The sequence below is a fragment of the Lonchura striata genome, chromosome 3 (genome assembly GCF_046129695.1).
Source record: "Lonchura striata isolate bLonStr1 chromosome 3, bLonStr1.mat, whole genome shotgun sequence".
Lineage (NCBI taxonomy): Eukaryota > Metazoa > Chordata > Aves > Passeriformes > Estrildidae > Lonchura > Lonchura striata.
Genome location: NC_134605.1, coordinates 69,123,385 through 69,137,051, shown reverse-complemented (window position 1 = coordinate 69,137,051; position 13,667 = coordinate 69,123,385). Strand labels below are relative to the sequence as shown.

The 13,667-nt window shown below is 36.7% G+C and overlaps 1 protein-coding gene across 5 annotated transcripts in view; it reads right to left on the bottom strand.

The window, feature by feature from the left end:
• Positions 1-13,667, bottom strand: part of WASF1 (WASP family member 1) — an 87,149-nt gene that overhangs the window by 34,670 nt on the left and 38,812 nt on the right. Inside the window, exon 1 of one of the 5 annotated variants that reach the window (XM_077782272.1) lies at positions 3,495-3,594. The exons of 3 other annotated variants lie outside the window; for them this stretch is intronic. In XM_077782272.1, the coding sequence (XP_077638398.1) occupies positions 3,495-3,589 (95 nt within the window). In that variant the 5' untranslated portion in view covers positions 3,590-3,594. Of the gene's footprint in view, positions 1-3,494; positions 3,595-13,667 lie in introns of those variants that run through there. One more of the 5 variants, XM_021553802.3, reaches the window with a different exon arrangement.

Below are 13,667 nucleotides of genomic sequence, written 5' to 3'. Positions count from 1 at the left end.
TCTGTATTTAATATTGACTGACTTCTGTATTGTATTAATTGTCTGGGGCAATTAGTATTTTCCTCCTATAGAACAAGCTGCAATCATCTCAGCACATCTGTCACATCAGATAAGCAGAAGAGAACACAGTCACATATATGGGTAGGACTTGAGTTCTAGTCAATCTCTAAGGCTTAATTACATTGTTAAAAAATTATTTTTCAGCTACTACCATCCAACCAATTTTCTCTCAGGTGTGTATCACAAGACTACAGTCTCTCCCTATGCCTGTATACATCTGCACACTCATCTTTAAAGAACACAAAAAATATTTGAAAATCAATTTGGATTTGATCACAGACACAGACTACAGCCACATCTACTTCCTTGTCAAAATTTAAAAGTTTAATATTTATTCAGCTAAACAAATTAAAAAAGGGCAATAATTTTTTACTCTGGAAAAGAAAAAACTATATTTTAAGCCCTATGTAGCTTGTGACTACCATGAATTAATATCATCAAAGTGAAGGTAATTTTGGCAAGCTATGAGTGGAAAGAAATGGAGGGATTAATAATTTGTATGCTGGCTTTTAAGAGCTTTATCTCTGATAAATTAACTTTTCAAGAAAATCTTAAATAGCCACTGTCACTGGCTCTGATGATGGCAGTGTCAGCAGAGTTCTCAGTGTGGGCAACAGTGCAAAATACGACTCCCCAGTAGCAATGCAACAAGCACAACCTCATTAACAGGAACAGCAGTGATATTCCAGAGGAGAAAGTTGACATATCTGTTCATAATTACAGGGGTTACCTGAAGGTTGAGAGGGAACACCAGCATATTTTCAGCGAGTGAAGCTGCAATCTGGGTCAAGTCAATGAGCTGTGTCACAAAACACACCATCGTAGTGGGCAGCAACCACTCCCCACCCTGTGAGTGCAGCCCTCAGGGCTTGCACACCATTTCCCATTCTGCTGGGGAAAATCATTTACCTTTCCCCACTACCTACAACCCACTCTTCGGGCTTTCCTCAGTGTCCCCACTCGTCTGGAATTCCTGCCAACTGTGTGTTGTTCAGGCTGCCTCTGGCCCCTTTTGTCCCAGTGTGCAGGTGGGAGAGGTTGTCACAATCATTTATACATTCTCCTCTCCTCTCCTCTCCTCTCCTCTCCTCTCCTCTCCTCTCCTCTCCTCTCCTCTCCTCTCCTCTCCTCTCCTCTCCTCTCCTCCCCTCCCCTCCCCTCCCCTCCCCTCCCCTCCCCTCCCCTCTCACCCTCATGAAAAATTTCACTCTGATCACATGTACAGAGCAAAAGCTTAAGGTATCCTAAATACAAGGAGAGAATATTCAGGTCAATATTGGTTTCTTTTTCCCAATACAAGTGCAAAACGCAATGGGGTGAAATAAACGGCATGTGGATTTTGCAAATCTCGTACCTATTGTTAAGCAGGATTCCTATTCATGAAATGGAATTCACAAACAACTCAGAGTTGAAACAGCTCACTAACTGTGGCTTTTCAAGACAGATCCTTTTTACAAGGGTAAACTCAGCTTGATTTCACATAACTGAAGTTTTTTCCTTTGTTTTCAACTATGATTTTCCAGAATATAAACAAGTATCTACTGATTTGTCAATTTATTAAGCATCCAATGCTACTTCCTTTATTTTCCACTACCTTCCCAACAGCTTCCATCTTACTATGGTGTCTTTTGAGTCATTCATGTGAAAAAAGAAATCCCAGCCACCATTATTGCAGTTGTCTCCCAATAACTGTAAAAATATCTCTGTTCATCTTAATAAATAAGTTATTTAAATCAAAATGGAAAAATTAAAAAAAAAAACAAAAACAAATCAGGTTTAACACTACCTACTCTGAACAGCAGGACTGCTGGGGTCAATAACGCACTAAGCCAGTTACACTTCTGGCTTACCAACAAGATTCAATGAACAAAATTAGATGTAACACTGTTTAGCATGTCTACAGCAAGAAACATTTAGACTTACAAATTTCCCTCACATTAGGTATGTTAAGCAAAAATAGAAATAAGAAAATTATAATCCACATTTTTGTATAACATCTTAATTCCAAAATGCATATAACATAAAAAACACAGAATACACAAAGACTAAAATTTCTGATGAAAAAACTCTCTATGGTCTATTAAAAATTAAAATACACCCTTAAGAATTTCCAGATGTTAGATGTGAATTAATTGGTGTTTAGGCTTGGTTTTCGTTATAATTCTACTTCTTAGTATCTTGAAACTAAAACTTTTGTTACAGGTATGATGACCCAATCTTTTAATGACCTGTTTTATTTTAAAGTTACAAACCAGTAAATAACCAGAAACCAGATAGAATAGAATTGTATTCTTCAAATCCAAACCCTAAAGGCACAAAATACTAATTATCAATTTCTTTCCTTCTATATAGCACTAAATTACAGTGAAGACTTATAAAATAAATCTTGTGAATTGTTCCCAGAAAAGATGAGAATCATTATACCCCAACCAGCAAAAATTGCAATGATATTTTACAATAAATTAAAAAAAAATAAATTAAACAAGTGTATCCATGTATTAATGGAGAAATATTTAAGTCATATGGAACCACATGTCACTTCATTGTTAAGATATTAATCAAGAAAAAATAGTGACTTCGTGATCTTGTATTTCTATTAAGCTTTCTGAAGAAGTTAATTTAAAAATAAAGAGCAGATGTACAATATATTTGCATAACATACATGTACAGACACATATGGCTACCTCGAAATAGAAGTATTTTAAATTGTCATATGTAAAATTAGAAAAAGAGCTGCAAAATTTCTGGTCAGCATTACTAAATATTATTCAGAAGTCTGCACTCATTAATTTTCTCCTAGTGAGCTCCTGTCAGGTCATTTGATTAATAACAATTTTGGAAGTATCCAGGGTTCTAATTTAGGTACAGCCAAGAATGCTTAAATTAATTTTTGATTACAAGTTTTTCTCTTTTCCCCAAAGGCTAAAAATGTATTAATGCATAACATAGTATGGAACTTGAAATTGCTTTTTGAGACCTATGTTTTATCTGATGACATTTTTTCTCTCTGCATTAATCTAGTCTTCCTGTTAACAGTTTCTAGGTATAGTTTATAACACAAAAGCCCTAAGATGGATTGCAACAAAAGATCTTTATTATAGACTTGACAGAGACAGATAACTAATCCAGTATTAATTTAAAATCAGAACCTTAGTACCAGAACTAAAGGTACCTTCTCTGTGGTTTGAACATGCTACCTTTGAAAATTTTCTACAATTTTCCTTGAAAATAAATATTCCATACATAAACAGTTACCTCTGTTACATAGTCCTTTGCCAATCCAGGACAAGACCTATTACAAACACTCGTAAATTTTAAACAATCTTACAAAATCTACCAAATGCACATAAAAATCTATGCCAATACACAACAACGTGCTTTTGAACGGACAATATTTTGTGGCAGCAAATGATAAATATTTAAAGGAATGGTACCTGAAGTGCCTGGCTGCCAAGCCAAGCAGCCTGGTGGGTACCGGGGGGATGAGGTGTTGCAGCCTGGCCACGGCGCTCCAGGGCTGCGCTCCCATCGGCACGGGCCGGACAACTTGCACAGCTCCCCACTCGCAGGGAGCCCCAGGCTGGGGCTCTGCTATCGCAGCCAGCACCTCCCACGCTGCCCCTTCCACACAGGCTGGCTCTTGCACCCAGGCATTAGAATTCAGCACACAGTGCCCTGCCCTAACAACAGGGCTGTCCTTACAAAGGAAACACAGGCATGCTCCCAAACTGCCCTTTTTCTCCAGACACAAGTAGAGAACCCCCTGAAGGCAAGTGATTAGGAAATAATTGTTCCTTTGGTACCAAGCTACAACGGGTAAATATTAAATTATGATGTGCCAAAAATGAAAGAAACGAGTTGCTGTGCATTGATGAGGAAAGGAAGGAAGGGGAATACAAGAGTCTGGGCATTGTGTTGCTATTACTGATGAATCTGAGAAAGGAATTGCATATTAATCAAATAATAAATGATGTTGGGAATCTACAGTAGTAATTAGGCCAATGTGCAGAAGGCTGTGACTAAGAAACATCACACAATGAAGGCGCTACTTAGGAAGTTCCTGTATTTAATTCAGCAGTGCTACACACTATATTAACTAGTACTCCCTTATTAAACTTAGTTACAGGTGTCAACAATGACTATTGGCAGCTTTTCATGCCTCAAAACATTAGAGATTTGAAGAAGTGGTGTTAGCACTGCAAGAGCCACGAAGGAGTCGTGTATTTAAGAATGAAACCTTCCCTGCACTTTATGCTACGACACCAAGTGCCTAAATGCATTTTATGCTTAGATACCTAACACACAAATGACAGATTATTTGGTTTGATTTTCTTTTTCACAGTTTTAAAGAAAGAATTAAGATATACCAGCTACCAAGTGGGATGTAAAAATGTGTAATAATCATCTTATTACTACTAGCTGAGCTTCTCTGTAGATTAATTTCCCCCTCTTGTGAACAATGAAATTCCTGAGAAGAGGATTTGTTGCAAAAAATGTCAATGCAGAAAAACATATTTCCCTGTCTACTGCCGTTTACGTTACTTAACGTTTGAAGAGCCATGCTGCAGAAAAAAGGTATTAACATCTACAGAGAAATTGTTTGCTTTTGAACTGAAATATTATTAAATATTTCACAGCCCAAAAACACTGATGATGATTTAATAATGATTTTCATTATTATAATATATAAAATATAAAAAACCGACTATTTCAATAATGATTTATACTGTGGCAGGCTAGATCATTACATAATTCACCTGGTGTAACAACAAAAGTTATTACACCAGATGAAGTGAGTTAAAGACTTGCTAAGCTAAAGACTAGAGCACTCAGATGTGCCTGTTTTCAGATGTGCCTGTTTTCTACACAGTAGGTAGTGTCATTTGGGACAATAAGTTTTCCATTCAAATATCATCATTTGAAATAAGGTATTTCCAGTAATTTCTTGGGTAACCTCTTACAACCAGCTACACACCACACATGAAAATGTGTCCATTCCCCCTCTTTCTCTGAGCTTTGTTTCCCTATACTTTCAGATTACATACATTAATTATTATTTCTCATTGTTTGTAACATTTAGGTATTTAGAGATGCCACACACTTTCTGTGCTATGAATTCTACTAAGTCATAAATTTCTGTTCTTACTTAGCAGAAAAAAAATAAAATTGAAGGATCCAGATGAGGACCATGAGGTGGATCACAGGGCTGGAGCACCTCTCCTGTGGAGACAGGCTGAGAGTTGGGTTGCTCACTCTGGAGGGAGAGCTCCAAGGAGATCCTACAACACTTTCCAGTACCTAAAGGTGGCTGCAAGAGAGCTGGAGAGGGACTTTCTACAAGGGCACGTAGTGATAGAAGAAGGGAGGATGGCTTTAAATTGAAAGAGGTATAATTAAATAGATATTTAATGTTTAGATTAGACATTAGGAAGAAATTCTTCACTGTGAGGGTGGTGAGGCACTGGGACAGGTTGCCCAGAGAAGCTATGGATGCCCTATCCCTGTAAGTCTTCAAGAGCAGGTTGGATGTGGCTCCAAGAAACATGGCCTAGGGGAAGGTCTGAAACTAGGCTATCTTTAGAGGTCTTCTCCGGTACAAATCATCTTATGTTCTGCGAATACTTTTAATTATGACATCATTTGTTGCTATTGCCTACTCTAAATTTGCAACTGCATAAATTCAATCTTGCAAATTCTTTTTTCACCGAATTAAGTTTCTTGTTTGGATGTCCTTTGCAGGTCTGAGCTCCAGACTCAAACTCCTGGTCCTTTAAGTAGCTATTCTGGAATGAAATGAGATTCTTTACAGGATGACATTTAGAACTTGCAACAGGAAGTTTTTTCCTATTAGCCTGATTTATATGACTTCCAGTAGATAAATACATTTTTACACAAAATCAAGGAAACTAGTCATGTGAATATTTATTAAGAAGAAATGTGAGCTATTTTCCCTTCTGTCATAACACCGATGAAATATTATATAAAAAAATCAGTATACATTCAGAAAATTTTTGTAGCAAGTAGGGATTACATGCATGAAGGTTTTTAAATGTGCTGTATTTTAATAAATTAATTTTAATATTCCATTGTTTCTGCAAGCCAAAATTTAAACACTTTAAAATATCTCATAAGGAAAAACTCATTTGCTAGACAAAATTAGATTTCTTTGTAATTCTGTAAGAAGCATTTAAAGTCCTCATATTTACATAAGTATTTTCCCCTAAACTTAAATGCTCAAGTTAATTATAGCCAGCATTTATTTTCACTGTCCATGCCTGAGTTTGAGCAATATTCTTAATATGAAATGAATAAATATTGGTGAGAAAACTAATTTTTTTGTGAAGATTAGAACTAATTAAAGCTAGTCCTCTCAAGGCGTTTGTGTCATGGTTGATTGTGAGCTTTAACTAAAGCTATTCCATAATTGGGATATCGGTAGAATGCCTTCCCTCTCTGGTTTCCTCTGGCTATTTACATGTAAACTAACACTGTTACCTTTCCATTGCCCGTAATATTTGCAAAGACATGCATTTTAACAATATGTACAGGAGCTCAACAACGTTTCAAATATTTTATTCCTATGACCTTTCTCTTAAATTTGACAGTCATTTAAAAATATTGAGATGAAACAGGAATCAGAAAAACAGACAAAGAATGACTGCATTCACCTTCTTTTCTTGACTCCAAGTTTGGAAACTTGATTAAAAAAAAATTTAAGTTGGTTTTGTGCTATGCATCAATCATTATTTAAAGCTAGCTTAAATAACTGAAGGCACAAACATGAAAGAAGAACATTTTGAAATACACACATCTTTGTACTTTATGCTTGGAAATACAAAATACATGCAAATGAAAACTACAGTCTGCAAACTGGAGATGCCATTTCAGTTTCAAGCAGAGAGAAATTAGGCCCATTTGGAAGCTTTTCAAGGGAACTTCACTGGGTCAGGAGAGTGTGTTCAATTGTGCACTCACCTTACATCAGAACTTCTTAATAGAGAGACAGTAAAGGTCCACCTTCATGGTTTATGGCATCAACAGGATTAAGTCACTATGAGCAAAAAACCTGCAGGTACATATTTATCAAAGAAAAGAAGGTGTTCTCAATCTGGAGGGAAAACACCCTCAGGCCCATTACACGTGACAATCATAGCACCTTCTATCATAGGGGAAACACTGACTTAACACAGATCCCTGTTGGCTCCTCTGAGGTAGTCAAGAGACCACATAGAGGAAAAGAAGGTAAATCTGTTAATTCTTTATATAATACAGCAAAAAGATTAGCCCAGCCAGCCACAAGGAAGGGCAGATCTAATAAGGGAGTTAATAAAGTTAGCTCTTTCTCTCTTAACAAATATTTAGCAGAAAGTAGATAGTGAGAGAATAGGGATGTAAAATGAGATTATCTTTAGCTGTCTCTACAGGGAGCTCTGAAAAGATAGCTTGGAATTTTTAGACTTTGAACTAGTACATATAATTATGAAGTAATAAAGATGCCTCAAAGGTAGATAATGTAAGAACTCAATAATTTTAGTAATTCCTTTTGCAATTAAGATATGCTAACTGTAAAAATTCAGAGAATTTAGGACACAGTATTAGACCAGAACTGTATAAAATACTACTTATCAAATATTGGTGTCATCAAAATACTGGTTTCAAGCATAGGAAAAGATAGGAAATGGACGTGTCTGTGAAGGCACCAACAGTTGCTTCAGCTTCCAACTGCTCTGACGACAGCAGCTGGAAATCATCATAGCCAGCTCAATGCTGGAGTTTCCACAGAATGCCCAGAAATCACAAGTGCCTAAAAAGAGCCAACCATTTCACTCACTTTTTTTAGCTTTTTTTAAACCAAGGACATACAGCACAAGCCGGAAATCAAAATGGCCTCAATGGGCATCAGGTTAACCCTATCTACCCTCTTTGAAGCACAGGCACCAAAGGTCCGATGATTCTTGCTTCCTGAACAACAGCCTGATGTTTGAAGAACTCCCTCGAGAAATGGAAAGACTGACTAAAGGATACACACAAGATTAAGAGGAATGAATTCATGCCTCCCTTACTGCAGTAATCAAAAGCATTAGGCCACAGAACACTTTAGTGTGAAGGCACTTGAAACAAAGCAAGCAAACAAGGGGAAGTCAAATCTTTTGCAGAAACTGGGATATTAGCTGCAAGTGGCAGAACTTAGATCCCGGAGCTTAATCCCAGAAAATAATTATGCACTTAAAACATACATATTATACACACACACACACACACACACACACACACACACATATATATATATGTGTGTGTGTGTGTCTGTGTGTGTGTGTATACATATATATAGTCATTGGATAAAACCATTACATATATAGTCATTAGATAAAACCAGTTTCAGAATTATTGAATATTAGATATGTGTCCTTACAGCTGAATGTCCTGGTCACTTGAAAGGTACTTTTCCATTTTTCCTCTATTACTTAGCTCTTTCTCCCCTAGAAATGGGAAGACATGGGTTTAAATCACCTGTCTTGAGTGCTGTACACATATTTTTCAGTGCTCTAATACAGCATAACCAACCAAATGTTTTAAGTCAGAGACAGTAATGATCACTCTCAGAAGAGATGAAACTGGTCATAGATCTAATCCCAAAGGCTGTCTTTTCAAGCTTCCTTTGGGAATAATAGAGAATTTAGGAGGCTACCCACATACCTAGACAAATTAAGCACTTCTAAGCATGTGTGGGTGACTTAAGTTAAATGTCTCAATTAGGCAGAGAGGAGCTTAAGATATTTATAAACACAGCATTAAGTAGTCTTGGAAAATAAACAGATTTTACTGTCTGTGATGTATACATTTTGGGTAGGACATATCATTCTTAAACCACAAATCTAATCCTATGTAATACAAAAGACAATGCTGTATAATCCTATTTATTAACTAATCAAGCTCCACCTGAAATCTAGTTACAGCCTTGACCCTAACATTAAATGGAATACAATTCACTCAGTTGATGACAAGAGACAATATATGAATTCCATTATAGATTAATAATTAATACTAACTTTAAAAATTCTCTCTGACTGTACTTTTATATGTTATTATCCTTCCTGTTTTACATAACTAAAACATATTATAACCAAATTTAATTAAAACCAGGAAACAGTATGCCTCTCTGAGGGAAGACAAGTTGTACAGTCAAGGAAGTTCACAATACTTTGATTAACAGGTCAGGAGGTGTTCTTTGGATATTGATTCAGGTTATTTTATTAACTTAAGATGAGAAAAATGTCCAGGAATCTGGAATTAGTACATTGAAATACCAGCCAGGAACCCACACAATTTGAAGACATCCCAGAAAAAGAATGGACGTGGAATGGAAACTCACACAGGATTCAGCATAAGGATGGGCTGTTATTTGGCACAGAATACCTGAGTCACTTCATGTGTGGGAAGAGGATATAGGCTTGGAGGTGTTCAAAAGACACGTAGATGTGGCACTTGGGGACATGGTTTAGTGATGCCCTTGGCAGTGTAAGGATATTGATTGGACTCCATGATCTTAAAGGTATTTTGAATCAAAATGATTCTATGATTCATGCAAAAATTCATAGAAATATTCATCCAACAAATTCAGATAGTCTTTTTGTAAGTAAAACTAGCAAAATTAATTGATAAAAATAATATTTCTATGTAGTAAAATTCTGACTTCAATGATAGTACAGAATATTTTTATACCACTAAAATTCTTAGCAACAAATTTGAAAAAAATAAAAAAAGCTGAATTTCTGTTTTCCACAATAAATGATGAAAATAAAAATTGTAAATAAAATCCTTGCCTATATAGCCCAATGGCAGATGCAATAAAATAATAACAGACAGTTTGGTTACTCTTGGTTATTCCACAAGATCATCAATCAAAACCTTTCTCAAAAGACCAGAAAATAACCAAGGAGGATCAAAAAATATACTGTCTTGAATTCAATCTGAAATAAATTAATGGTTCTGAATGCAACAAGTAAAAGCTAAAGCAGCCACCAAATGCCTTTTACATTACTTGTAGATCAGTGCAACAAGAAACATGGCTATGCACGTAATGGAGTAGATAAGGAGTTCCTACTAATAGTCTGGAGATACTCTGCATCAGTAAGCAGGAGAGAATACCACATTGGTGAGAAAACTGATGCTGATGTTTATTCACTAAGAGAAGACAGTTTTATATTTATATAGAGATGAAAGGTCCCAAAGATAAGATTTAAAGAAGAAAACCTAACTTGGATTGGCATAATACAATTTCTGCATAACACATTTCTGAAAAACCACAGCAAATTAATCTGTTTTTATAATCCATAACCTGTTTCGTAGTCTTCCCAAGGAGCTAGATTCCCCTGTGATGAAAAATACTGCCAGAGCTCACTGCTGAACCTGGACTAAAAAGGGTAACAAAATTACCAGCATTGATAATTTATATTTAACTCACACGGCAACTCCTACATGCTGGGAGTTCTATAAGAACTCATGATTATTGCCATGTACATGTTTAGATGAACCAAGATTGATCTGGCATGGCAACTCCTGAGTGCTTGGAGTTATATTATGAGTGTTCAGATGATCGTTCCAATGTACATGAGCCAGGGGGAGGAAGCAGCAAAGTAATCTGAGTTTTAGAGTAACAAGAAAGGAGGTTTCAAGATTTTTATCTTGATCATACACTGAACCTACTTTCCTCTAAAGAACTAATCTGAAGGAAACTAACCCAAAAAAACTCCAAAAACCAACAAAAAATAAAACAAGTAACCAAGCAAAACCAAAAACAATAGAAAGACGATAACTCCTCTGTTTTACAATTTAAGCTACATCACAAGTCTAAAGCACCCAGTTTATATCAGATATCACCACAGGGATAATATTTTGCTAATATAAAAGAAAGAAAAAAGTAACAAACAGTGACCTTGTACTAGACTTTACACTTATACCATTAAATTATCATTGTATAAATATTTGGACAACCTCGTCCATAAATAAAAGGATTAAAGTAATTGTCCAGCCCTTGTAGTCATACAGTCATTCCTAATGAAGGCTGCAAGTTTACCTAGCCATAATTATTCCCCACTACTGATATCACTCAAAAATATTACTGCTTATTGAAGAAAGAGTAGCATCTTGTCAGCTAATTAAGAAAAACAACCAAATGATTATGCAACACTCTGAGCAAAACTGTTGAGGATGAGAAGATTCTTGTTCCTTGTAGACCTAGTCAACATAACAACAGTAACAGTTAAACTGAACAGAAAGCTCTAGACTTTTCTCACTACAAAAGTAGATAATTTCACTGTGAAGGTGCTTTGCTGAGAATGTTTCATTTAAATAGTTTTCAATCAGCACTGTGTTTTTTTTAGAAATTTCTAATAGCCAATATTGAATGAGCAGAAAAAAAGTTCCCACATTTCTCAGAAGTCTGCGTGAGACTGGTATTTTTTGTCTTCAAGGGGCCTCAGTTTCTTCACTGCTACTGCCAATTTTCTTGAAGGTCACCTGTTTTTCTAAAAATAACTGCAGATGAGAATACCAATTCTAAAAAAATTCTCCTTCAGCCTCTGGTCAGGATCACTGAAATAGTACTGAACATGTGCTGGTGGGCACACCTGGACATCAGGCAACTACAAAGGGCATGAAGCCTGCTGAAATGGCTCCACAGGGTGAGTTCCTCAGCGTGAAAGCACTCTTATCCAGAGACTTCACCTTCACTCCAGGAAGCCTGACATTTCTTTCAAGACAAAGTCACTCCACTCTGCATTTCTGTGCAAAAAAACCAAAAGGAGCTCTGCCAAGACTTCTCAAAGAAGAAAAAAAACCTGAACTGTTGTTTTCTCCCCTCTTGGCAGGGCATCCTTGAAAGGAAAAATCCTAAAGGCAGTGACCATCCATGCATTGGTGGTGAGAGCACTGTGCATGGAAAGGAGAAGGGTCACCATGGAAAACTTTTTTCTCCGGGCGGTGCCATGTGTGACATGGAAACACAGGATGTGGAGCTGTGTTTCTTGGGGGGTCTGTGGCACAGGAGAGACTCTGTTCCCTCGATGGACTGAGTATTGATTGTTTGGAGGGTGGAAACCTGATTGGGGTCCAGATTGTGTCTCACTGTGGTTTGTTGGAGTTGGGTGGTGGGGGGAGGAATGTTTTGCAAGGTTTTCATTTGATCTTTGTGTGGTTTTTTTCCCCCCTTCTTTAGTTTTCTCTTTTCTTTAGTAGTAGTAGTTTAATAAAGTTTTTTTCCTGTTATTAAGCTTGGGCCTGCTTTGCTCTATTCTAGATTCCACTTCACAGCATTCAAGGGAGGGATCACATTTTCATGGGGGCACTGGCATTGTGCCAGTGTCAAACCATGACACTAGGGACAGCTGGCAGAATTTTTTGCTCATTTGAGTCACTTTGGAGAGACCACTACTGACTCTTTAATCAGCCATGTTCAACAGAGCACATTTTGAATCCTTGTTTGCTTTCCTAATGCCTCTAGACTTTCTGAGGGGAGAAGAGGCAGCAGCAAAGGCAACTTCAGCTACTCCTCCCTTCAGCCTCCTACCCTGCAGAGATCACTCAACAAGATCTGTCTGTATCTTGAACACATCCAGATGCTCAGGAGACCGAAGACTGCAAGAACCTACCATGAGCAAACCATGAGTGCTTCTGTGAGAGTTTTAAAAGACTCAAAGAATCATAGACCTGAGTAAGAGAGGGAGAGTTTCAGGTCATCTACAGTCCATTCTTCCACTACAAGGGAGGATCAATTATGCTCAAGTTATTACTGGCAAATGCTCAGCTAGCTCATCCTTAGAAACATCCATGGATGTCTTAAGAAGTCTGGCAAGCTTTCCCAAAGAAAGTTGTTGCAACTTTTCACAAAAATGACAGGCCATCTGCATATTTGAGAACGAGTATATTTCATTATACCTTTGAATAAATATTATTGCCACAAATAAAAAATACTGGGAAAACACAGGAGAAAAGATGGAGGTATGGTGGGGAGTTGGGGGGAGAATTATCACAACAAAAATAGCTAATCTAAGAAAACAATCTAACTCCCAGAAAAATGTGCCTTGGTTTTGTGTCTGACTCAAAGCTTCAATCACACAAGCTCTGGCAAATTTAGCTTAAGCTGTCAGTGGTGTCTGCTGATGTACTGAGCTGACAATAAATGTCTACTACCTGTGAGGCAAATTCCAATTGTTACAAATATTGTACAGACAGAAATTAAATTATTAACTAGTAATTCTACTGGACTATTCACTTAAATTTTCCTATTGAAAAGAGGAAGTTAGCATTATATTCAGTATTCAACAAGTATTAAATTATCATCTTTGGCTTGGTGCATACTATGTGTTAAAGAAAGCCCGATATTCTTTAAGTATTAAAAGACACTCTTTAGAGATGCTATACAAATTAAACATGAAGCTACTTGCTCCTCCTGTTAATGGAACTATGTATAAAATAATTAAAAAGTGACAATACAAAAATATAAAGGAAAGGGACGGACTTTATTCTAGAGCTCTGAAGAGCAGGCTGAATTTCAAACAAAGAACTTAGTGGGTGGGGGAGGGAAACAGAGAGTACTTCTGATATTC